This window comes from Lucilia sericata, unplaced genomic scaffold, assembly GCF_015586225.1.
Source record: "Lucilia sericata isolate MDLA Ls3-8-SP2 unplaced genomic scaffold, ASM1558622v1 Contig002095F_arrow, whole genome shotgun sequence".
NCBI lineage: Eukaryota > Metazoa > Arthropoda > Insecta > Diptera > Calliphoridae > Lucilia > Lucilia sericata.
Genome location: NW_023995945.1, coordinates 22,274 through 48,401, shown reverse-complemented (window position 1 = coordinate 48,401; position 26,128 = coordinate 22,274). Strand labels below are relative to the sequence as shown.

The 26,128-nt window shown below is 30.7% G+C and overlaps 4 protein-coding genes across 8 annotated transcripts; 2 read left to right on the top strand and 2 right to left on the bottom strand.

Annotated features, from left to right (window-relative positions):
• The first annotated feature begins 379 nt into the window (after positions 1 to 379).
• LOC119613376 (arrestin domain-containing protein 3) lies at positions 380 to 5,200 on the top strand. The gene is made up of 4 exons (XM_037969407.1): positions 380 to 589; positions 667 to 989; positions 3,353 to 4,031; positions 4,093 to 5,200. The coding sequence occupies exons 1-4, from the start codon at positions 478 to 480 to the stop codon at positions 4,578 to 4,580; spliced, it is 1,602 nt and encodes a 533-aa protein (XP_037825335.1). The 5' UTR covers positions 380 to 477; the 3' UTR covers positions 4,581 to 5,200.
• Positions 5,201 to 8,444: 3,244 nt separating this feature from the next.
• Positions 8,445 to 10,544, top strand: LOC119613375. Its single transcript, XM_037969406.1, has 3 exons — positions 8,445 to 8,671; positions 8,766 to 9,761; positions 10,252 to 10,544. The coding sequence occupies exons 1-3, from the start codon at positions 8,551 to 8,553 to the stop codon at positions 10,464 to 10,466; spliced, it is 1,332 nt and encodes a 443-aa protein (XP_037825334.1). The 5' UTR covers positions 8,445 to 8,550; the 3' UTR covers positions 10,467 to 10,544.
• Positions 10,545 to 11,809: 1,265 nt separating this feature from the next.
• On the bottom strand, positions 11,810 to 15,773 carry LOC119613374 (arrestin domain-containing protein 17-like). 3 transcript variants are annotated; one of them, XM_037969404.1, is made up of 5 exons: positions 15,496 to 15,773; positions 12,732 to 13,082; positions 12,251 to 12,667; positions 12,088 to 12,192; positions 11,811 to 12,020 (listed from the first exon to the last, which is right to left on the bottom strand). In XM_037969404.1, the coding sequence occupies exons 2-5, from the start codon at positions 13,032 to 13,034 to the stop codon at positions 11,973 to 11,975; spliced, it is 873 nt and encodes a 290-aa protein (XP_037825332.1). In that variant the 5' UTR covers positions 13,035 to 13,082; positions 15,496 to 15,773; the 3' UTR covers positions 11,811 to 11,972. The 3 variants fall into 3 exon arrangements, with proteins under 3 accessions (XP_037825331.1, XP_037825332.1, XP_037825333.1); XM_037969405.1 differs by having other exon boundaries at positions 11,812 to 12,020; positions 12,314 to 12,667; XM_037969403.1 differs by having other exon boundaries at positions 11,810 to 12,020; positions 12,088 to 12,667.
• Positions 15,774 to 18,712: 2,939 nt separating this feature from the next.
• On the bottom strand, positions 18,713 to 25,158 carry LOC119613373 (arrestin domain-containing protein 17-like). Of its 3 annotated transcripts, none has more exons than XM_037969400.1 (6): positions 25,006 to 25,158; positions 24,908 to 24,949; positions 23,046 to 23,400; positions 19,589 to 19,926; positions 18,972 to 19,527; positions 18,713 to 18,911 (listed from the first exon to the last, which is right to left on the bottom strand). In XM_037969400.1, exons 3-6 carry the CDS (start codon positions 23,155 to 23,157, stop codon positions 18,892 to 18,894), a joined length of 1,026 nt encoding a protein of 341 aa, XP_037825328.1. In that variant the 5' UTR covers positions 23,158 to 23,400; positions 24,908 to 24,949; positions 25,006 to 25,158; the 3' UTR covers positions 18,713 to 18,891. The 3 variants fall into 3 exon arrangements, with proteins under 3 accessions (XP_037825328.1, XP_037825330.1, XP_037825327.1); XM_037969402.1 differs by having other exon boundaries at positions 19,191 to 19,527; positions 25,006 to 25,157; XM_037969399.1 differs by having other exon boundaries at positions 18,713 to 19,527.
• Between the last annotated feature and the right edge of the window lie 970 nt (positions 25,159 to 26,128).

Genomic DNA, 26,128 nt, shown 5'->3' with positions numbered 1-26,128 from the left:
ACATGATACTTTTTTAACAACTATACTTTGAAAATATTTAGACAAATTTTTGAATATTACATATCGTGTGTTAAACGAGGTCAAGGTTTACTAATTCAAAATATTCACATCAAGATGGCAAATAAGGATGTAAACTAAGAAACCTACTAACTACAATTATAGTGTCTGTTTGATTTAAAATACAAAACATGACAACAAAAGTTATAAAAACTCTATGGCGCCAACTTATTGATTCCCACAAAAAAGCCAAAAAATTCAAGCAAAAACAAAACAAAAAACTAAAATAAATCCTAGACAATTGAAATGAAAACTACTACAGATTTGAAAATTTGGCAGGATAATAAAACACACAGTTATTTGCAAAGGGATGCTGTAAGAAGAAGGTTGTGTATTTATTTAGAATAAATAAAAATAATAAAATTACAAATTAAATAATAAAAATATTTTAATAATACAAAAAAAAATATTAAAAATAAAATGCCCACTACTTGTACCTTTGAATTGGATCGTTTAAATCCAATTTATTCTTCTGGTGAATATGTTAATGGACGCATTATACTTAAAACCGATAAAATCAAACGAGTAAATTGTGAGTGCAAAGATTTTCTTTTGTAGTGATGTAATAATTAATTATATTTTATTTTCATTCATTTTAACGCCTCTCAGCTGTCTATGTTACACTGGAGGGCGAGGCCAAAGTTCAATGGTCCATTAGTGGCAAAGAAACGGCCAGTTATTGTGGTCGTCAACAGTATTTGTATTCACGTGCCAATGTTTTCGATAACTCCGATTTTGCTGCCGGTAAACATGTTTACGTTTTAACTTTACGCATACCACCCGACTGCCCATCATCCGTTAAGGGTCCTTATGGTTATATAGCTTATAATATTTCTGTGGTCATCGATAAACAGCGGAGTTTTGATGAAGTCTTCCGAAAGCCTATATGTGTAATACAGACCTTGGATTTAAATTTTCATCCGGAATATTCGGTAAGATTAGAAAATTTTTATTTAGTATGAACATTTTCTTTAGAAAATTTATATTTTTAGTTGAAATTTAAAAATTTTAGTTGAAAATATAGAATTATAGTTGGAAATAGTTTTCAAAGGTAAATGTTTCTCATTTGTATATGGATGTATAATTAGTCAATCAGTTAGTTAGTTAGTTAGTTAGTTAGTTAGTTAGTTAGTTAGTTAGTTAGTTAGTTAGTTAGTTAGTTAGTTAGTTAGTTAGTTCGTTCGTTCGTAGTTAGTTCGTTAGTTAGTTCGTTCGTTCGTTCGTTAGTTAGTTCGTTCGTTCGTTCGTTCGTTCGTTCGTTAGTTCGTTCGTTTCGTTAGTTCGTTCGTTCGTTCGTTCGTTTCGTTCTTTCGTTCGTTCGTTCGTTCGTTCGTTTCGTTCGTTCGTTCGTTCGTTCGTTCGTTCGTTCGTTCGTTCGTTCGTTCGTTCGTTCTTCGTTCGTTCGTTTCGTTCGTTCGTTAGTTAGTTCGTTTCGTTCGTTCGTTTCGTTGTTCGTTCGTTCGTTCGTTCGTTCGTTAGTTCGTTCTTTCGTTCGTTCGTTCGTTCGTTTTCGTTCGTTCGTTCGTTCGTTTCGTTCGTTCGTTCGTTCTTCGTTTTCGTTCGTTCGTTCGTTCGTTCTTCGTTTTGTTCGTTCGTTTTCGTTCGTTCGTTCGTTCGTCTTCGTTCGTTCTTCGTTTCGTTCGTTCGTTCGTTCGTCGTTCGTTCTCGTTCGTTCGTTCGTTCGTTCGTTCGTTCGTTCGTTCGTTCGTTCGTTGTTCGTTCGTTTCGTTTCGTTCGTTCGTTCGTTCTTTCGTTCGTTCGTTCTTGTTCGTTCGTTCGTTCGTTCGTTCTTTTCGTTCGTTCGTTCGTTCGTTCGTTTTCGTTCGTTCGTTCGTTCGTTCGTTCGTTCGTTCGTTCGTTCGTTCGTTCGTTCGTTCGTTTCGTTCGTTCGTTCGTTCGTTCGTTCGTTCGTTCGTTCGTTCGTTCGTTCTTTCGTTCGTTTTCGTTTTCGTTCGTTCGTTCGTTCTTCGTTCTTCGTTCGTTCTTTCGTTCGTTCGTTCGTTCGTTCGTTCGTTCGTTCGTCGTTCGTTCGTTCGTTCGTTCGTTCGTTCGTTTCGTTTTCGTTCTCGTTCGTTTCGTTCGTTCGTTCGTTCTTTCGTTCGTTCGTTCGTTCTTTTCGTTCGTTCGTTCGTTCGTTCGTTCGTTCGTTCGTTCGTTCGTTCGTTCGTTTCGTTCGTTCGTTTCGTTCGTTCGTTCGTTCGTTCGTTCGTTCGTTCGTTCGTTTCGTTCGTTCGTTCGTTCGTTCGTTCGTTCGTTCGTTCGTTCGTTCGTTCGTTCGTTCGTTTCTTCGTTCGTTCGTTCGTTCGTTCGTTCGTTCGTTCGTTCGTTTCGTTCGTTCGTTCGTTCGTTCGTTCGTTCGTTCGTTCGTTCGTTCGTTCGTTCGTTTCGTTCGTTCGTTCGTTCGTTCGTTCGTTCGTTCGTTCGTTCGTTCGTTCGTTCGTTTTTCGTTCGTTCGTTCGTTCGTTTCGTTCGTTCGTTCGTTCGTTCGTTCGTTCGTTCGTTCGTTCGTTCGTTCGTTCGTTCGTTCGTTCGTTCGTTCGTTCGTTCGTTCGTTCGTTCGTTCGTTCTTTCGTTCGTTCGTTCGTTCGTTCGTTCGTTCGTTCGTTCGTTCGTTTCGTTCGTTCGTTCGTTCGTTCGTTCGTTCGTTCGTTTTCGTTCGTTCGTTCGTTCGTTCGTTCGTTCGTTCGTTCGTTCGTTCTTTTCGTTCGTTCGTTCGTTCGTTCGTTCGTTCGTTCGTTCGTTCGTTCGTTCGTTCGTTCGTTTCGTTCGTTCGTTCGTTCGTTCGTTCGTTCGTTTTCGTTCGTTCGTTCGTTCGTTGTTGTTCGTTCTTCGTTCGTTCGTTTCGTTCGTTCGTTCGTTCGTTCGTTCTTCGTTCGTTCGTTCGTTCGTTCGTTCGTTCGTTCGTTCGTTCGTTCGTTCGTTTCGTTCGTTCGTTCGTTCGTTCGTTCGTTCGTTCGTTCGTTCGTTCGTTCGTTTTCGTTCGTTCGTTTCGTTTTCGTGTTCGTTCGTTCGTTCGTTTAGTTCGTTCGTTCTTCGTTCGTTAGTTAGTTGTTCGTTCGTTTTAGTTTTTTCGTTAGTTCGTTAGTTAGTTCGTTGTTCGTTCGTTCAGTTCCTTGTTAGTCGTAGTTAGTTCGTTGTGTTCGTTGTTGGTTCGTTCGTTAGGCCTTCCTTACGTTTCCGCCTCTGCCTAAACCCTTTTTGTCGCCGCTATAGTGGTGTAGGGTATAAAAATAGGAAATGGAATTTCTTAGTTAATAAAATTTAATTTTTAAATAAACAATTTTCATATTTCCAGCTACCGGTTAAAGAGGAAAACGTCAAATATCTCTGCCAATGGCCATGTACATCGGGACCACTATGTTTTACATTAATGCTACCTTACTCGGGCTTTATACCCGGACAACATGTAAAATATTTTCTCGAACTAGACAATCAGTCGCCACACTATGACATTATGGGCGTAGAAGCCTCACTAAAACAGCATTATGTATTTTTGGCGCGTAAACCAGTAAAACGTAATTTCTATACAAAATCTTTGGCAAAGAGTTCAATCGTTGAGCGTACATTGCGCTTGACCAAACGTTTGTATGAGGGTAATGTTTACATACCAACCGATACACCAAGGTCAACTTTAAATCTCAACTATATTGTGTTCATACATTATACATTACAAGTTAAACTAAAAACGGGTGCTTTTCATCATGATACGGATATTTCAGTGCCTGTGGTCATTGGCACAGTGCCATTGAGGCAATTCGAAGAGGAACAGAGAATAATGCAACGTAACTTTAATCGTGATTGTAATTTGTGCAGTGGCAGTACGTTGGGTGGCAGTTTGGTAACATCACAGCCAACCTTGCGTTTGCGACAGGAATTGGAGAATTTAATGGGTTCACAGGATATGGAAGAGGCGGAATTAAATCGGGCGGTGGAAAAGATGTTGGAAGATGAACCGCCATCATATGATAGTTGCTGTAAGTGGAGTTGTGTTAACAATTTGTTTAAAATGTTAAGAAATTACAATTTTTCTTTTAGTACCGCCTTCCTTTAGTTTTGCCACCACTTTTGGTAGTTTCAAGCAACAGGCCTTAGAAGTGGCCGAACTTAAGGCTGAAGAAAATCGTCGTATTAACATACAACTGCCACAATTTCCCGGCTATAATACCTTTAATTCTCATACTCAGGCTCCGAGTCAATCTAATGATTCTTTGTTACAATCGGGTAATATTTATAATTCATATGGTTCTATATATACAGACCACACGGGAAGATCTTTAGATACCCTGGATGTTTTAAGTTGTAGTGGTGCTGTTGTCGAGGATATAGAAGCAAACGAATGCGAACGTGTAGCTTGTAAGCAGTCCAGTAATAGTGACATTGTGGCTAGAGTTATGGCCGCGGTTAGTGAAAATGCTGGTCAGGCTGATATTGAATCGATTGCAGAGACTGAGGATTATAATGATAATGATTTAGAATCATTAGGATTTTCCGATGAAAGTGTACAGCTTGAAATTGACAATTAGTGTGGTGAGAAATTGAATTAGTAACTGAAACAAAATAAATCAGGTATAGTTTTATAGTTATATGAAAACAAGTTATTAAAAAAACCATATTAGCCATAATATAGAGTCAAAATTGCAGTATTTGTGAAATTTAAACACGTCCGTCCATATTGTGCTTTGCTAAGATTAAAATTTCAATCTGAGAATTGAGATGATTTTCGGACTATTACAATTTGAACGAATTAAAAAGGTTAAAAATCGGCCCATGATTTCACACACCATCTCCTTACAAATCCCCTTCTAAAATATCGTATTACGAAAATCGGAAAATCTAAATTCTAAGAATTCCTTTAAACTTTAAAAATTTCTTATTTTTACGATTTTGAGATCGATAAATAAATAAACCAGGACGCCATACGTCTCCTTAAAAAGTCCAAAAAAGGAGAGTATCATGTCTAAGCATGGTTCGAATATAATTTTTTTAAAACTTCTCACATGACTCGAGACTATTCTGCTTATTTTATCAAATTTGTAAAATGTAAAGAAATATAGTATTGTACAATATGGAAGCTTATGACCAATTGCAGATAATTTTATTTAAATTATATTAAAAATTGTACAAACTACTAATAACTCTTATAAATTACGCCAAAAATTTAGACTAAATTGTATCAATCTAGTGCTAAACTTTAATTAAAAATTATTAAGTAATCAAAATTTATTAAAAATCACATTAAATAACATTAACTTGATTAAACAAACCTATAATTACACATAATAGTTTTTTAACGATTTTATGAATCTAAAGTAATTAGAAAAATTTTTAATAATTTTTAGAATTTGCTTAATTTAATTCTAAATTACAAATGCCTTAAACAAAAATAACTACAAATTTTATTGTGTCTTATTATAAAATGTAATTGAAATAATTATTATATTAAACAAATAATGCCTTTCTAAAAAGAAAACAATTCTTAACTAATGACAATAATGAATAAATAAATAAAATTTTAACATAAATTTATATAATATGGACAAAAAAAAATACCAAATGTTATATTTTAATAACAGACATTGTAATAGTAAAATAAATATGTTAAATAACAGAACTTGTTTGAAACTAATTATTTAAAAAGCTTTTCAGAATGAGCTTTTAACAGTGAATGCTAACAGTAAAGTGAACTCACAGTGGTTAAACAATTAGTTTTTTGGAAATAATTTCGTCCACTATTGCATATATTGCAACGAAATTTAATATATCATGTCTAAAGTGATTTGGAAACCTGTTATTTTGTAAGTTACGATATCTGTAACATATCGAATAATCATTGCCTATAACCATATACAGGCGTTAAAGTCAATTATGGGATGATAACCATCGTCAATTATGGGCCGATAATCATCGTTCATATTAAACTTGTTTATGTCAAATTTCTTTGTTTTAAACCATTAATACTTTGAAGGCGATCTCATATGGGAGATAGGGTCAATTATGGACAGATCGTTTTACAATGTGTTAGAGAGATTTTGGTTTGTATAAAACATGTGTACGATGAATTTGAAGACAGTAATGAGCGTTAAAATCATTTTCTGAAGGGGACTATATGTGGGGGGTTGGGTCAATTATAGACCGATCCTGATTTAATTTGGTAGAGAGATTTTTATACATGTATTATTGATCATGTCGAAGTTCATCGATATACTGTAATTTTAAAACAGATATGACTGTTAGAATTGTTTTCCGGAGGGACACTTGTATCGTGCTTTTAACAGACAGACCGACGGACATAGCTAGATCGTCTTAGAATATAGTTCTATATATATGGGCATTTCCAATGAAAAGTCTACTTTGATCACATCACGTTAAGCATCATTAACTGCATATATCTTGGGAAAATATATATTTTTATTTGCTGATGTTTATAACACACAAAAATATTCGTCCTATACCCACCTTAAAGTATACCAATCGGCTTAGAATCGTTTTCTGAATCGATTAACGCCTTTTATAACCCAAAAACGAAGCCTATTGAAAATGATTAAAATCATTTGACCCTAGCTCCCATACAAAGTCCCTTTCAGAAAATTACTTGAATGTCCAAAATTAACTTATAAAAACAAATATCTCGATGAAATTCGGCACAAATAAATACTATATAAGTATAAATATATTTACAAAATTTGATCAGGCTTGGTCCATATTTGCTCCAAGCCCCCATATAAAGTCTCTTTCAGAAAATTAGTTTTTCATCCATAAATTGTTTAAATGTATCGGAAGAAGGTAATATTGAAGATAAATGCTTTATTATAAAAAATAAATCACATTTAATATTCATAACTGGTATCTTATAGTCGGTCACGCCCTATACTTTCTTACTTGTTGATATTGGAATTGGAAGGAATGGTCCTAAGATATTGTCAATTAATGTGCGTGACGTTTTCTACAAAAATAAATGTTTATCAAAATAAAAAATATATAGAAAAACTGCTGAAAATATAAAAAATTTTTTATAAAAAAAAAAAATTTATCGAAAATTTTCTATAAAAAGAAATTTTTATCAAAAATTTTCTATAAAAAGTAATTTTTATCGAAAAATTTCTATAAAAAGTAATTTTTATCGAAAAATTTCTATAAAATGTAATTTTTATCGAAAAATTTCTATAAAAAGAAATTTTTATCGAAAAATTTCTATAAAAACAAATTTTTATTGAAAAATTTCTATAAAAAGCAATTTTTATCGAAACATTTCTATAAAAAGCAATTTTTATCGAAAAATTTCTATAAAAAGTTATTTTTATTGAAAAATGTCTATAAGAAGAAATATTTTTGTAAAAGTAAATTTTTATCGAAAATTTTTTAAAAATAAATTTTATCGAAAATTTTTTATAAAAAGTAGTTTTTATATAAAATTTTTATAATAAGAAATTTTTATCGAAAAATGTCAATAAAAAGAAATTTTTATCGAAAAATATCTATAAAATAAAAATTTTATCGAAAATTTTCTATAAAAAGAAATTTTTATCGAAAATTTTCTATAAAAACAAATGTTTATTGAAAATTTTTTATAAAAAGTAGTTTTTATCAAAAATTTTCTATAAAAAGAAATTTTTATAAAAAAATTTCTATAAGAAGAAATTTGTATAAAAAGAAATCAAAAATTTTTTATAAAAAGAAATTTTTATCAAAAATTTACTATAACAAGAAGTTTTTATAATTTTTATCGGAAACTTGCTATGAAAGGAATTTTTATCGGAAATTTTCTGTGTAAATAAATTTTTATTCAAAGTTTTCTATAAAAGGAAATATTTATCGAAAATTTTTTATAAAAATAAATTTTCATGAGAAATTTTCTTAAAATATATATTTTTTTTTTAATTAAATTCATGGTGTTTTCCGGAATTTGTATCCTATCAGTTATTTATGAATCAATTTAACTGCTGTATATAATTATACAAGACTTGGATCCAGAAGATATGTGAGAGGCCTTTGATTCCTAATATAAGAGTTCTATGTGAAAAAATAACGAAAATCTGTGGTTGTATTAAAAACCTAAAGTTGGCTGTAGTTCTCAAAAAGAAAACAACAAAAATATGTGACACTTTTGTTCTCCGCCGTATGGTTCATCTGAAATCACCGAGTCCAGATATATGTATGTACATATATTCCAACTGGTTAATTAAATACTTTCTTTAAATTCAAAATATGCATGAGATATTCAATAAAATAGATTAAAACAAATGTAAAATTAACATAACTTGTATGCATTTTGCAAATAAAACATATTGAATTATCGATTAACCATTGACTGATAAGATAATGGAAACCGAACGAACGACAGCTGAAAGTGATAGCGTTATAAAAAACAAAATAAATAAAACACTGACAATAGTAGACAAACAGTAAACAGTTGCTAGTCATAAGCTAAATAATAAAAGTAAACGCTTTAAGTTATTAAAAAATACAATAAAATAAATCCCAAAAAAAGTGAAGATGTGTACAACATCATGTACCATAGAATTTGAAAATGCTAACCAATGCTATCGGCCGGGTGAAGTTATCAAGGGTCTAGTGATTTTTAATATTAACGGCACCAGTACTATACTAATCAAAGGTGAATAACCAAAAATAATAAATGAGTCATAATAATAAGTAACAAGTGTTTATTATTTAATATCAATAATTTTACTTCTGCACATATTTTAAAGCTTTATCACTACAATTTACCGGGTTTGCTTGCACCAGATGGGAGAAAACTGAAAAGGTTAAAAAATCTCGAAAACAAAAACCTAAAATTTATATAGAAAATAGAGAAGATTATGTGTCTACTACAAATTATTTAATTGGTTCAGAAATGGCTAATCCTAAGCCTTTAGAACCGGGAAGATATACCTACAATTTTATGGTACAAATACCACAAAATGTGCCCTCGACATTTGACAGTCCTTTGGGTTTTATACGCTATGAGTTAACAGTTAATGCTGATTATTCCGATCACATAGAACAACTTTACAACTCAGCTTTACATATAGAACAGTTAAAAGATTTAAGACTATTAGATGCAGCGGTGCAGTTACCCGAAGAAAGAGAGCAATTGGAACAAAAATCCTGCTTAAAATTCTGGCAGAAGCCGCTACAACTTTATGTCAGTGTTCCACAGAAAGCTTTCGTAGCCGGGGAATGTATCTCTGTACATATTAAACTAACAAATCTGGCTAAATTAAAACTTAATTCAATAACCAGTAATTTAAATCGTATTGCTACCTATAAAGGTTTTATAAATGAAAAAACACCCCAGACTACTACTGAAATTACGACAATTGCCTCAAATATTCATAGTTTATATGGTCAAAATTCCAATATCATACAACATTTACAGCAAATTTTTATACCCCAAGTCCCGCCCACTATGGCCTTTGATGAATGTAAGTGCATAGGTTTACAATACGAATTGGAAGTTTTGGTAATATGTCAAAATAAAAAGAGATGGGTTAGAACTACTATACCCATTTTAATGGGTACTGTATCATTGAAAAGTGATGTTAAAATTGTACCCCTTAATGTGATCAACAACAATACTAATGTGGCTTCAATAACAGTCGCTAGATCAATGGAAGAGTTGACTTTGCCATCTGTTATGGATTTGCAGCCGAATATCGTTGTAATGCAAGCAACAGAAATCAGTGCTTCCATGGGGTCTTTGAGTAAGTACTTATGATTATAGATATAATACATATAATTTCTTATGCATATTTTTATAATTAAACCCAAAAAATGTTGTTGTACAGACGAGAACTTATATACTTATGCCCGTCCGTTCCGTACTAGCTTATGTATCAGTTTAGAGTCTATTCTATGGACTAGTCTATGTGTGTTCTATAATATATTGACTAGTCTATCAAATAGCTATATCTGCAAGTTTGTGGACTAGTCTAGTCCATGGACCAGGATATAGACTATTCTATATTGACTATTCTATGGACTAGTCTCTTGATTAGTCTGTTGACTGTGGGATCAATGAATAAATCTTGGACGATTCTCAGTACACTTGACTAGTCAATGGGCTAGTTTATTGATTAATCTTTGAACTAATCTAGTCGGTTGACAAATACATATATGGAGTAATCTATGATCTTTATAATTTGTAAAACACCTTAATTACTTAAAATTAATATTTTCTTATATTCTCTACAGCATCCACTTTTAAAGAAGCCGAATTTATGACTGGTGTTCAGTTAAATAAAAAGTCTCGACATCAAATTACTGGAGATTTAACAGATTTTAAGCCAAAATATTTATATTACGATTTACCGGAGGAATTACAACATAATCTACAAGATGATATACCCACAACTAGTCAACAAAGTAGACAAAATAATGAATATACTGAAAAGATTGAAATGTTATGATTGGCGATATATAATCATAATTAACTAGTTTTAATATAAATAAAAAATATATTTAAATTTTATATACATAATATTATAAAAGATATTTTATTAATTTTAATAAAATAGTCATATGTTTTGAATGATGTCCTAACAGTAACTGAATTAAGTTCTACAGAATCAATTTAGAGCAGCGTGCTCTCTTGAAGTCCTTATTTCACGCATACGTATACTCACACATGTATAAAAAAAAACTTGTCAGAGAACTTTTTATACCCTACACCACAATAGTGGGGAGGGTATATTGTGTTTGTGCTGAAGTTTGGTCCTATACCCACCTTAAAGTATACCAATCGGTTTAGAATCAATTTTCTAAGTCGATGTCCGTCCGTCTGTCTGTCCGTCCGTCCATGTAAACCTTGTAATAAAATTACAGGTCGCAATTTTGAAGATAATTCAAAGATCTTCTATGGTACCGGAGACGAAGCCTATTGAAAACGGTTAACATCGGTCCATTATTTCACCTAGCCCCCATACAACTCAACCCGCCGAATAGGGCTCTTAAATTAATAATTATGTTTAATATACTCGTATCTCGAAGTTCTATACTAGCCTTGATGACCCTCATGAATTTTATAATAATAGTATAGCCCTATACAAAACCCCCCTTCAAAATTTGACTTAAATGTCCACAATTTTATTAAACAATAAATGGCTTAAGTATATCTGAGACAAGGTACAATTCAACTTAAATACCTTATTATGAAAACTAAATCTCATTTTATTTTTGTAACAGTCGGCCTCGCCCGACTATAATTTCTTACTTGTTTACTCTCTTTCATTCGCTGATTTAGATCAGATATAGGCGAAGTGCTCTTTTACTTTATTGCTTCACACGTACGTTAGCTAGCATATGTACAAAAAACATGAAATACCCGTGAGAAAGTTAACTTAAAACTATCACTATAACTCATTTAGAGCAATCGTAACCAAAAGAGAAGTGTCACGATTATGTATTACTGAGATAAACACGCATTTGTCTTAAGAACACGTAGCAATTTTTCTGAAAAGACGATGCTGAATCAGTTTTTCACGTTCGTCTATATAAGTATATGATATTAGAGCTTTAGGTTTGGGATAGATATCAATTTTGTTTGGACTAGCGCTAAGGAGATGATGATGATTGTAGGAGTTGAATACTTCTTACAAAGAGTAAAGGTAATACTTCAGCATGGAAGTTTATTTCGGTACGGATGAAGAATACATTTGTCCACTGACGAATCGATCACAATAGAATCTGTTCTAGATAAAAGATATCTGTTGCGTAAAAATATACGGGTATCGGGGGGAAGTTTCGTATTCCTAAAATTTTGGGATATATGATTTTCTGTTTTTATTACAAAAATTTATAAAAATATTTAAAAATATATTCGAGCATAAACTGCAAAACTTAATTATTACTTTGTGAATATGTGGGATACAACGGACTAAAGCCTATATGACGATTATGTTCATCTACCTCAATATCTATAAAAGGTGAACCACTACGTATAGCTTCTTCGAAAGATGGAGGACCTGAAAACAAAAAGAAGATAATACAATTAATTTATATCATTATTTAAAATCCATTAAATATATTTACATAATTCCTGATAACTTGGTGGCAAATCATTATCTCTTTCCTCATCCAATGTAAGATCGAGTGCTGTGGGTGCAGTGGCTCTAAAATTATCACTTTCAATGGGAGCTGTTGATGCAAAACTCTCTCTTAATGGTACATCACCAATAAATATTGGTATTCTTACACTATTAACTTTCTTTGCATTACAACCTCCTGTATTTAAAAGAACTTGTAATATATAACTTACACGTAAAATACCTGTATTCTCAGTACTAGGTGGTGTAGAAACTATTTGGAAATCACCATTAAAGATACGAGTGGTTGAGGTTTTACAAATATTATCATAAGTTTTCTTATATAATATGGTAATGTCATCACGTGACCTGAGATGCGGAGAATGGGCTGTAAATCTCATATTACGAGTAAATTCTATAGTGTAGCCATAGAGATCGTTCATTGATTGATTATGGATTTGAAGTGTAAATTTTATCCTTTGACCAATAGCATAGCCTCCAAAGGGAATTGAAAGTGTAGCAGTAATTTTGCCGCCCAGACAAAACCAACTGATGGAATTATATATATCCTCACTTGTAACAGGAGTCTGAATAAAAAGTTTTAATAAAAATAATTACATATTTAGATATTTTAGAATTTGTCACTTTTACCCTAAATGCTGGATTTAAATTTAAATCTTGTGATTTTATCACAGTCAATGGCTTACTAAACGTATTATCAAAACGTGATGGCCTTCTTAGCATTAACGCCAGTATGTAGCGTATATGACCAAAACGTCCTTCACAAGCGGTGGGACATTCTAGAGGTAGTTGTATTTCAAATTGATATGTATAAGTTCCGGGTTGTAGTGTACCTTCGCCATGAACCGTAGTGATATTGTCTATACAATTTGTTAGCCACAAAATTGATCGACTCATTTGTGTAGTTACCATCTGAATGTTTTCGTTTTTCATTTTCAGACCAACATACTTTGCCCTCGCCACGAAATATGATGCGTATGTCTAAAATAAGAGAAATATTTAAAGAAAAATTAGTTTAATTCGGTAAGATTGTGATAAGAGGTTTGTAAAGAAGTGGTCCTTTGAATAGGTAATTTTTCCGAAAATTTCTGGAACTCGAACAAATTTTCGAAAGAGGTATATTTTAAGCTGTGGCCTCCGGTAGGTTAGTGGTTGGTGTTTTAGCCTGGTGTGTTCGATTCCCACCTAACTAACTACTAACTAACTAACTAACTAACTACTAACTAACTACTAACTAACACTACTAACTAACTAACTAACTAACTAACTAACTAACTAACTAACTAACTAACTAACTAACTAACTAACTACTAACTAACTAACTAACTAACTACTAACTAACTAACTACTAACTACTAACTAACTAACTAACTAAACTAACTAACTAACTAACTAACTAACTAACTAACTAACTAACTAACTAACTAACTAACTAACTAACTAACTAACTAACTAACTAACTAACTAACTAACTAACTAACTAACTAACTAACTAACTAACTAACTAACTAACTAACTAACTAACTAACTAACTAACTAACTAACTAACTAACTAACTAACTAACTAACTAACTAACTAACTAACTAACTAACTAACTAACTAACTAACTAACTAACTAACTAACTAACTAACTAACTAACTAACTAACTAACTAACTAACTAACTAACTACTAACTAACTAACTAACTAACTAACTAACTAACTAACTAACTAACTAACTAACTAACTAACTAACTAACTAACTAACTAACTAACTAACTAACTAACTAACTACTAACTAACTAACTAACTAACTAACTAACTAACTAACTAACTAACTAACTAACTAACTAACTAACTACTAACTAACTACTAACTAACTAACTAACTAACTAACTAACTAACTAACTAACTAACTAACTAACTAACTAACTAACTAACTAACTAACTAACTAACTAACTAACTAACTAACTAACTAACTAACTAACTAACTAACTAACTAACTAACTACTAACTAACTAACTAACTAACTAACTAACTAACTAACTAACTAACTAACTAACTACTAACTAACTAACTAACTAACTAACTAACTAACTAACTAACTAACTACTAACTACTAACTAACTAACTACTAACTAACTAACTAACCTAACTAACTAACTAACTAACTAACTAACTAACTAACTAACTAACTAACTAACTAACTAACTAACTAACTAACTAACTAACTAACTAACTAACTAACTAACTAACTAACTAACTAACTAACTAACTAACTAACTAACTAACTAACTAACTAACTAACTAACTAACTAACTAACTAACTAACTAACTAACTACTAACTAACTACTAACTAACTAACTAACTAACTACTAACTAACTAACTAACTAACTAACTAACTAACTAACTAACTAACTAACTAACTAACTAACTAACTAACTACTAACTAACTACTAACTACTAACTAACTAACTAACTAACTACTAACTAACTAACTAACTAACTAACTAACTACTAACTAACTAACTAACTACTAACTAACTAACTAACTAACTACTAACTAGAACTAACTAACTAACTAACTAACTAACTAACTAACTACTAACTAACTAACTAACTAACTAACTAACTAACTAACTAACTAACTAACTAACTAACTAACTAACTAACTAACTAACTAACTAACTAAACTAACTACTAACTAACTAACTAACTAACTAACTAACTAACTAGCTAACTAACTAACTACTAACTCACTAACTAACTAACTAACTAACTACTAACTAACTAACTAACTAACTAACTAACTAACTAAATAACTACTAACTAACTAACTAACTAACTAACTAACTAACTAACTACTAACTAACTAAACTAACTAACTAACTAAACTAACTAACTAACTAACTAACTAACTAACTAAACTAACTAACTAACTAAACAACTAACTAACTACTAACTAACTAACTAACTAACTAACTACTAACTAACGAACTAACTGACTAACTTTAATGTAACGTAAATCACTCTATAAAGACTTTTAAGGGATAGGCCCATACATTTCCTTGACCACGTAATCGGGATAATCTCCCTAATAAAAAGCTAATATTGGCAACCTGGCACAATGTTTGACTATCAATGTTTTAGAGTCTTTGAAAATTATTTTTTGGAAATTATAAAAATACGTACATTTAAAACCACAGAAATCGTTGAACATACAAACAAAAAATTAACCAAGTTTTTATGTTTGTGTATTTATTTTTATCAGAATTCTAATTCACTCTGTATATAAAATGTACTCTCGTACATAAGTATGCACATCTTTCTAAAACATTGATACAAACATTTAATGTAAACATTTACATTAGCCGGCACAAAGTACTAAGTACAACATAATTTAGTACTTACCTCTTATATCTTTGGGGAATGAAGTCTTCAAAACTATCGCACCGCTAATAATTTCTCCACTATAGTAAACTCCATTGGAATTGCTTAGATCGAATTCACATATTGAAGACATTATTTTACAAAATATTTAATTTATATATTTTTTTTTGTAATTTTTAGTATACATATTTAATTTCACTTTATATTGATATTAAATTTCTGCAACACATTTACTTTTGAGAAAATAATGCAAAATGCGTAATTTAATGTTTATTCCGTAAAATGTTCTTAATTGCTAACATTCTATAGAATTAATAAAATACACAAAAGTTATAAACATTGTATCATACCAGTTTTTAGAAATATATACAGAGTAACATGCTTTTGGATTCATTCAATTTATTACTTTTCGAAATGTAAACACAAGTCAGACATGGAAATTTGATATTTTGAAATTAATTTCAACAGTAGTATCCAATATTAGCCATTGTTAGAAATGCTGTAGAAGTACTTCAAAACTACAGATTTTCAAGTTGACCTACCTAAGTCGATTAAACTACTAGGCCTTCACTATCTTTAAAACGCACATGTAGAAATTAAATATATATCTCAATATTTAATGTAAGATTTTCTTTTTTTACAATACTACAGAATTTTCCATCTCTGTTATATAAAAAAGTATACAAAACAGAGAGAGTATTAGAAAGAAATTAGAGAGAAAACATTTTAGAATACTCTTTTATATTAAATTTTTGGTTAAAAAATGTTTGTTTGTTTATATACCCTACGCCACTATAGCAGAGATAGGCTAAGTCGATTAAGTCATGATCATATGTATGTTTTAAAAATGTATACATATGTAAATATGCTCCAAAAACTTATTCTTAAATATACTCAGGGAAATTTGTATTATTTCCACCAGTATCCAGCAATAACTCGATAATAAATTGAACTTATATAACCACTTTTTATACCCACTATCAAAAAAGAATGACGGAATCACAAAATCAATATACACCCTCAATATTGATTTTGTAATTCCTTTTGTATCACCTCGAAATATTGGTCAAAGACCCACAAAAGTATATATTCGTCGTTATTAAATTCTATGACGATCTAGCCATGTCTGTCCGTCTATCTGTCTGTTGAAAACACGATAGAGTCCGAACGGAATGAGCTACACAAACATTCTCTATGGATAAGATTTGTTTGGTTTTCACGTTTTCGATAACCCCCATACAAGTGAACCCCCGAAAAAACAGCTTTAACGGGCACATCTGCTTCAAAAAAAAACGAGTATAGCGAAATGTGGCATAAATAAGTTTCATGTGAGTCAAACTTTTCCTACCAAATTTTATGTGGATCGGTCCATAATTGACCCTACCACCCATATAAGGTATCCTTCAGAAAATGACTAAAACTTTCATTACTGGCTTAAAATAGCGAATATAGCGATAAAATGAGAGGCAAAATGACTCTATTAAATTTTATGTGGATCGGTCCATAATTAACCCTACCCCCCATATAAGGCCCCCTTTAGAAATTGACTGTAATGCTCATTACTGGCTTGCATATATGAATATAGCGATAAAATTCGACACACATAGTTAAATGCGAGGCAAAAATACTCTACCAAATTTTATGTAGATCGGTCCATAATTTACCCTACTCCCATATAAGGTCCCCTTCAGAAAATGACTTTAACGCTCATTACTGGCTTTAAAATCCAAGTATAGTATGAAATAAATAAGTCTCTTATGAGCTAAAGCCTCTCACCAAATTCTATGTACATGGGTCCATTATTGACTCAACATCCGATATAAGGTCCCCTTCAGAAAATGACTTTAACGCTCACTACTGGCTTAAAAATACGAATTAGTATATAGATTACAAGGTTTGCAAGCCCTATTCAGGGGTTGAGGTGTAAGGGGGCTAGGTGAAATATAGACCGATCTTAACCATTTTCAATAGACTTCGTCTTCCGGTACAATAGAAGATCATGTGCCAAATTTAATTGAATTATCATCAAAATTTCGACTTGTATTTTGATTACACTGTTTACAAGCCCTAATCAGGGGATCAGTTGTATGGGGGCTAGGTGAAATAATAGGCCGATCTAAACTATTTTCATTGAATTATCTTCAAAATGGCGACCTGTAGTTTGATTACAAGTATAGACGGACGGACATAGCTAAATCGACTCAGAAAATGATTGGTATACTTTAAGGTGGGTATAGGACCAATATTATAGTGCGTTACAAACATCAGCATAAACCCAATACACCCTCCCCACTAAAGTGGTGTAGGGTATAAAACAATTTTTTCTGGGTTGTTCAATGTTTAATCTAATAAATACTGTTTCCTACTATTAAGACTAGGGTTCTATAAATCGACTTTCGAATAATCGAACAATCGACTTTTTGTCGAAAAAAGTCGAAAAGTCGAAGTCGACTATTTTGTTCCAAAAAAGTCGATAACTCGACTATCGTCTGTGAAAAATGTCGAAAAATCGACTTTGTTAATAAAAGTCGAAAAAAGTCGAAAGTCGAATAAAGTCGAAGAAAGTCGAAAAAAAGTCGAAAAGTCATAAAAAGTGGAAAAGTCGGAAAAAGTCGAAAAAAGTCGGAAAAAGTCGAAAAGTCGGAAATTGTAGAAAAAAGTCAAAAATAGTCAAAAATTTTAAAAAAGTGGAAAGAAGTCAAAAACTCTAAAATAGTCGGAAAAACTCGAAAAAAGTCAAAAAATAGTCGAAAGTCGAAAATAGTCAAAAAGTTGAAAAAAATCGAAAAGTCGAAAAAAGTCGAAAAAAGTCGGAAAAGTCGAAAAGTCGACTATTTATAAAATACTTATAGTCGAAAAGTCTAAAAGTCGACTTTAATTAAATGAAAAAAGTCGAAAAGTCGACTTTTAACTAAATGAAAAAAGTCGAAAGTCGAAAAGTCGACGTTTCGTTTCAACTATAGAACCCTAATTTAAGACTATTAAAATTGTTGATTATTTACAGAATCCAAATAGTGTCTCCCAAATTTACAAATACTTCTATGAGGGGATACAAATAGAGTAAATCAGTGCGTTTGTCAAAAAAAAAAAACACTGCGAGAGAAATAACAAATCAGGGATGGAAAATTCAATACCTTTGTTATTTCTGTAGGTAGATCATTGAATAATAAAGAGACTAGTCCAAGAATTATTGAACAGTCTAGTCCAAAACTCAAATTTTTTTAGTAACGGTAGTATATATAATAGAATATAATTTATTTAAAATAATATATTTCCAGTAATATATAATAAATGCCAAAGCATATGTATATTCTTATATAGTTCTTAAATATATTTGAGGTAGATCAACTAAGCAGCAAGACCATTGCAGACAAACAACGACCATATTATATTATTTTTATCAGTTTCAAACAAGAATCACTCCTTTAATGGCAGACCTATAAATATATCAATAAACTTATAAAATAATGTATATTTATTGACAAAATGCAAAATACCCAAATCCTTATAACAAGATGGTAAATTGCTACTTGTTTGCTTATCCAATGTTACTGCAGGTGCTGTGCATGTAACAAAGGGAAAATTTTCCAAAGGTATATTGTCTGTCAATGGTATAGTACCAATAAATATTGGCATATGTATACTCTTGTCCTTATTACAACCCGCCATATTTAAGGTAACATTCAGTAGATATTGTACCTTTATAATACTCTCACCTGTAGTGGAGGGTGTTGTAGGGCGTATAGGAAATGTGCCGTCGAAAATGCGAGTAGTCAAACGTAAACATTCAACATGATGAGTTTTTTCATATATAATTGTCTCGTCGTCACGAGTCTTGGGTTTGGGTTCATGAGCAGTAAAGGTAAGTTTACGAATAAATTCTATGGTATAGCCAATAATATCGATCAACGATTGATTCTGTACGTGTATCGAGTACTTGACACTTTGACCTATGGCATAGCCGCCAAAGGGTGTATTAAGTTTGACATTCATATTACCCTTCGAACACAAACAAAAACAGAATGTAAAGAGATCCTCAGTTTGAATGGGAATCTAAAGGGAAATAAAGCAAATGTATATTACAAATTATTGAATCATTCATTTCACTACTTACCCCTAAATCTGGATTAAGATTTAAATCCTGTGGTTTAATAACATTCAACTCTTTATTGAATACATTATCGAAACGGTAGATTCTTATGATTTTAAGTGTTAGACTGTAGCGTATGTTACCATAGCGGCCCTCACAGGAGGTGGGACATTCAAATGGTAGAAACATTTGAAAATTATATGTATGAATTCCTGCAGGCAGAGTTCCCTCGCCATGTACAGTTGTGGTGTTATCAATATACAATTCATTTGATTCATAATGAGTAGTTTGATTTACTTTTCCTAGCCTTTTAGTTTTTTTCCAACATACATTTGCTTCGCCAAGGAATATTATGCTTATGTCTAAAATTAAATAAATAATATAATTTTTAACAAGAAGGTAATATTTAGCTAGATACATATTAACAAGTAAGAAGTCTATATTCGCCTTTGTCGAATCTTATATACCTTTCACCATAGTGTGTTAAAATTGTTTAAAAATTATTAATTTTAATAAATTTAAATTTGTTCCATTATCCCGACATTCAACAACGCCAAATGCTACCCTATAAATATCATGGATAGATTTTGTTTTTTATAGAACTTGTTTATGTTAAATTTCATCGATATAGTCGAATTTTTAATAATTAAAACTCGTAAAGAATGAAAACTCGTCTAAGAATGAAAAATGTTCTTAAGTATAAACTTTTTATGTCGATTTTCAGCGCCGTACTTGTTATTTTCAGAATCCTCCTCGTCAAAGAGGAGAAACTTAGTTACGTCGAATTTCATAAATTTCAATGGGGGTGGAGCTATCCGAAAACGTGAACCAATATTGCCCATTTTCCAAACAAACCTTATCAATAGAGAATATTTGTGAAAAATTTCAACTGTCAAGCTCCTCCCGTGTGGTCTTTATCGCGATTTCAACAGAAGGACGGACATGGCATGACAAAATCAATATATCCCCATCTTTTTTGATGGTAGTTAGTTTGTATTTAGTTAGTTAGTTAGTTAGTTAGTTAATTAGTTAGTTAGTTAGTAGTTAGTAGTTAGTAGTTAGTTAGTTAGTTAGTTAGTTCGTAGTTAGTTAGTTAGTTAGTTAGTTAGTTAGTTAGGTGTTAGTTAGTTAGTTAGTTAGTTAGGTAGTTAGTTAGTTAGTTAGTTAGTTAGTTAGTAGTTAGTTAGTTAGTTAGTTAGTTAGTTAATTAGTTAGTTAGTTGTTAGTTAGTTAGTAGTTTAGTTAGTTAGTTAGTAGTTAGTTAGTTAGTTAGTTAGTTAGTTAGTAGTTAGTTAGTTAGTTAGTTAGTTAGTTAGTAGTTAGTTAGTTAGTTAGTTAGTTAGTTAGTTAGTTAGTTAGTTAGTTAGTTAGTTAGTTAGTTAGTTAGTTAGTAGTTAGGTTAGTTAGTTAGTTAGTTAGTAGTTAGTTAGTTAGTTAGTTAGTTAGTTACGTTAGTTAGTTAGTTGTTAGTTAGTTAGTTAGTTAGTTAGTTAGTTAGTTAGTTAGTTAGTTTAGTTAGTTAGTTAGTTAGTTTATTTTTTAGTTAGTTAGTTAGTTAGTTAGTTAGTTAGTTAGTAGTTAGTTAGTTTAGTTAGTTAGTTAGTTAGTTAGTTAGGTTAGTTAGTTAGTTAGTTAGTTAGTATAGTTAGTTAGTTAGTTAGTTTAGTTCGTTAGTTAGTTAGTTAGTTAGTTAGTTAGTTAGTTAGTTAGTTAGTTAGTTAGTTAGTTAGTTAGTTAGTTAGTTAGTTAGTTAGTTAGTTAGTTAGTTAGTTAGTTAGTTAGTTAGTTAGTTAGTTAGTTAGTTAGTTAGTTAGTTAGTTAGTTAGTTAGTTAGTTAGTAGTTAGTTAGTTAGTTAGTTAGTTAGTTAGTAGTTAGTTAGTTAGTTAGTTAGTAGTTAGTTAGTTAGTTAGTTAGTAGTTAGTTAGTTAGTTAGTTAGTTAGTTAGTTAGTTAGTTAGTTAGTTAGTAGTTAGTTAGTTAGTTAGTTAGTTAGTTAGTTAGTTAGTTAGTTAGTTAGTTAGTTAGTTAGTTAGTTAGTTAGTTAGTTAGTTAGTTAGTAGTTAGTTAGTTAGTTAGTTAGTTAGTTAGTTAGTTAGTTAGTTAGTTAGTTAGTTAGTAGTTAGTTAGTTAGTTAGTTAGTTAGTTAGTTAGTTAGTAGTTAGTTAGTTAGTTAGTTAGTTAGTTAGTTAGTTAGTAGTTAGTTAGTTAGTTAGTTAGTTAGTTAGTTAGTTAGTTAGTAGTTAGTTAGTTAGTTAGTTAGTTAGTTAGTTAGTTAGTTAGTTAGTTAGTTAGTTAGTTAGTTAGTTAGTTAGTTAGTTAGTTAGTTAGTAGTTAGTTAGTTCGTAGTTAGTTAGTTAGTTAGTTAGTTAGTTAGTTAGTTAGTTAGTTAGTTAGTTAGTTAGTTAGTTAGTTAGTTAGTTAGTTAGTAGTTAGTTAGTTAGTTAGTTAGTAGTTAGTTAGTAGTAGTTAGTTAGTTAGTTAGTTAGTTAGTTAGTTAGTTAGTTAGTTAGTTAGTTAGTAGTTAGTTAGTTAGTTAGTTAGTAGTTAGTTAGTTAGTTAGTTAGTTAGTTAGTTAGTTAGTTAGTTAGTTAGTTAGTTAGTAGTTAGTTAGTTAGTTAGTTAGTTAGTTAGTTAGTTAGTTAGTTAGTTAGTTAGTTAGTTAGTTAGTAGTTAGTTAGTTAGTTAGTTAGTTAGTTAGTTAGTTAGTTAGTTAGTTAGTTAGTTAGTTAGTTAGTTAGTTAGTTAGTTAGTTAGTTAGTTAGTAGTTAGTTAGTTAGTTAGTTAGTTAGTTAGTTAGTTAGTTAGTTAGTTAGTTAGTTAGTAGTTAGTTAGTTAGTAGTTAGTTAGTTAGTTAGTTAGTAGTTAGTTAGTTAGTTAGTTAGTTAGTTAGTTAGTTAGTTAGTTAGTTAGTAGTTCGTTAGTTAGTTAGTTAGTTAGTTAGTTAGTTAGTTAGTTAGTTAGTTAGTTAGTTGGTTGGTTGGTTGGTTCGTTCGTTCGTTCGATGTTTTCTGGTTAGTTGACTGTGTAAATGTACTTTTATAGAAATTTAAATTTTTATGTTGACAAATGCATTTTAATTAAAAAAATATTCAAGCGTGTTTATACACAGAAAAAACTGAAAAACGATTTCAATTACCAAAACCTCGTTTTCAATTATTTTATTTTTTGAAGTTCAACCTATAACAAAAATTGTATATTCAATTACTACTTATAATTGGTTTCGTACACAAATTTTTATTTTTTTCTATTTTTGTTGTTGTTAAATACGTATTTGATTATACATTTTTATGAATCAAATACAAAATGAATTGAACCTTTTTAAAATTATTGATTAATCGTTTAATTGAAAATTTTTAAAAATTAATTTTTTCTGTGTACATACATTCATATACATACATATGTATGTATCATATATTTTTTTATTAAATTTCGGTAAAATTCTAAAATTAATTCACAACACCATCTTTTCCTTTCTACAAACCTCTGACATCTTTGGGAGCGGTTGTATTTAAAATAATTTCACCACTAATAGTGTCGCCACTTTGATAAACTGCATTAGGTTTGTTTAACTTAAATTCACATGTTGATGGCATTATTTTGCTTAGATTTTTATTTATTTTCCAATTATTATATGCCTAACGTCAACAGTTGTTGGATTTCTATTATTGTTACTTAAAATCCAAAAATAAGTATATATTCATAAAATCACCAATCTAATTGCGTAGTTTAATATTCATACTACGAGTTACTTTTTATTACTGAACTTTTTTATATGCCTTCATAGTGGGCCACAGTTGCCAGATACATTTGGCGCATAATTGACAAACTGAATGCATCTTAAAAATAATAAATAATTTTTGATTAAATTAAAGAAGGTATGTAGGTATATGTAAATAAAATTGTTAAAATGCCTTGACTAATAATTAAATTTTAATTTTGTATAATAATTTTGTTTTATAGAATTTATTCTACTTATAATTTGCTATTTTGTCAAAATTATAATGTGCAATTTTTATATTTTAAAATCGCGAAATCTGGCAACAGTCATAGTCTCTCCTGTAGGAATGTTCATACATGTGTACAGACATACATATGCGCTGAACAATTTTTGCCGAATGCGGTCAGACATCGTTACTCTACGCAAGTTACCGATTTCGTGTCTGACGCGTCGGTAAGAAAACATTATGAAAATTATAGGGGATGTTGCACCGATTTCGTAACTCATTATCTGTGGAAATTTGGAAAGTCATTACTAAGTTTTTGCTGGGAAATTCTATAAAATTCCTTTTTTATACCCTTCACCACCAACAGTGGTGATAGAGGGTAATATACATATAAGTTTGTCATTCCGTGTGTAACACCAAGAAATATTCATCTAATATGTTTTTTGTACATACAAATTATTCTACCAATTTTTTTCGGATCGGTCCATTATTGGTTATAGCTCCCATATAAGGTCCACTTCCGAAAATAACTTAAACGCATATATTTCTTTTGAATAATAAAGCTATCGGGATAAAGTACAACTTGAATATGTTTTGTGTACATATAAATCATTCTACCAAATTTTTTCCGGATCGGTCCATATATAGTAATAGCTCACTTCAAAAAATCACTTAAACGCACATATATCATTATCAAAAATCGATATAGATATGTTTTTTGTACATATAAAATTCGACATAAATGTGTATTTTTTTATATATAAATCACTATACGGTTTTTTTTCCGGATCGGTCCATGAGTTGACCTAGCTCCCATATAAGTGTTGCTTCTGAAAATCAGACATAAGTATGTGTTGTGTATAGATAAATCATTCTATTAAAATGTTTTTGAACTGGCCTATTAACATACATTTTTCTGGACCTAATAAAAATTAGTTCGACATATGCATAAATGTTAGTACCCTCACTACGGAAACAGAAATTTTGTCAAGTTATATATAAGTCAAGTTATATATAAGTCAAGTTATATTGCTAGTGGAGGGTATTTATGATTCGACATATCCGAATTTAGCACTATAACTTTTTAAATATGTACTTGATGAATTTCTAAATATGAGCACTGTTTTTGAAAAAATAAAATAACATTTCTTTTAGAGAATGTGCAGATTTGTCGTATATAATTCGTGTACCTTATACTCTTTCATATCAGAACATGTGCAGACCATTCTCTTAATGTCTAAAGAAACAAGTAAACAAGTGAGAGTACTATGTATGTATATACCCAGCAAAAACTTACTCATAAAACTAATGAGTTAAAAGGCTATTAAGAATAATTTTATGGATTGGCATTTTAATTCATTATTTTAACAATTCGGTATCATTAAAGCTAATTACTTACCACGTCCGCTTACAAATAAGTACTTAAATAAGTTATTACAAACTGAAAATTTAAAAGTTATTTTTTAAACACAAACGATATAGATATAAAATTCGAACCTGGATCTCTTGTTCTTTAGTCCTCTCTTGTACTGACCACACCTCTGTTTAGTTATTTTATGGTTAATCAAATAATAATTATACCCTACACCACTTTAGTGGGGAGGGTATATTGGGTTTGTGCTGATGTTTGTAACGCACAATAATATTGGCCCTATACCCACCTTAAAGTATACCAATCGGGTTAGAATCATTTTCTGAGACAATTTAGCTATGTCTGTCCCTCTGTCCGTCCTTGTAATCAAACTACAGGTCACAATTTTGAAGATAATTCATTCATGAAATTTGGTACATGACCTTTTATTGTCACAGGGACGAAGCCTATTGAAAATGGTTTACATCGGTCCATTATTTCACCTAGCCCCCATACAACTGAACCCCCGAATAGGGCTTGTAAACCTTGTAATCAAACTACAGGTCGCAATTTTAAAGATAATTCAATGAAATTTGGCACATGATCTTCTATGTTACCGGAAACGAAGCCTATTGAAAATGGTTAACATCTGTCAATTATTTCACCTAGCCCCCATACAACTGAACCCGCCGAATAAGGCTCTTAAGTTCATAATTATGTTTAATATACTTGTATCTTGACAAAAAGCTACAAAACCAAGTTCTATACTAGCCTCGATGATTCTCATGAATTTTGTAATTATAGGGTCTCATTTGACCATAGCCCCTATACAAAGCCCCCTTCAAAATTTGACTTAAATATCCACAATTTTATTAAACAATAAATGGCTTAAGTACATCTGAGACAAGGTACTATTCAACTTAAACGCTTTATTATGAAAACTAAATCGCATTTTAATTTTGTAACAGGTGTAGGGTCGGCCTTGTCCGACTATAACTTCTTACTTGTTTTTATTTTAATATGTATGTATGTATGTATGTATGTATGTATGTATGTATGTATGTATGTATGTATGTATGTATGTATGTATGTATGTATGTATGTATGTATGTATGTATGTATGTATGTATGTATGTATGTATGTATGTATGTATGTATGTATGTATGTATGTATGTATGTATGTATGTATGTATGTATGTATGTATGTATGTATGTATGTATGTATGTATGTATGTATGTATGTATGTATGTATGTATGTATGTATGTA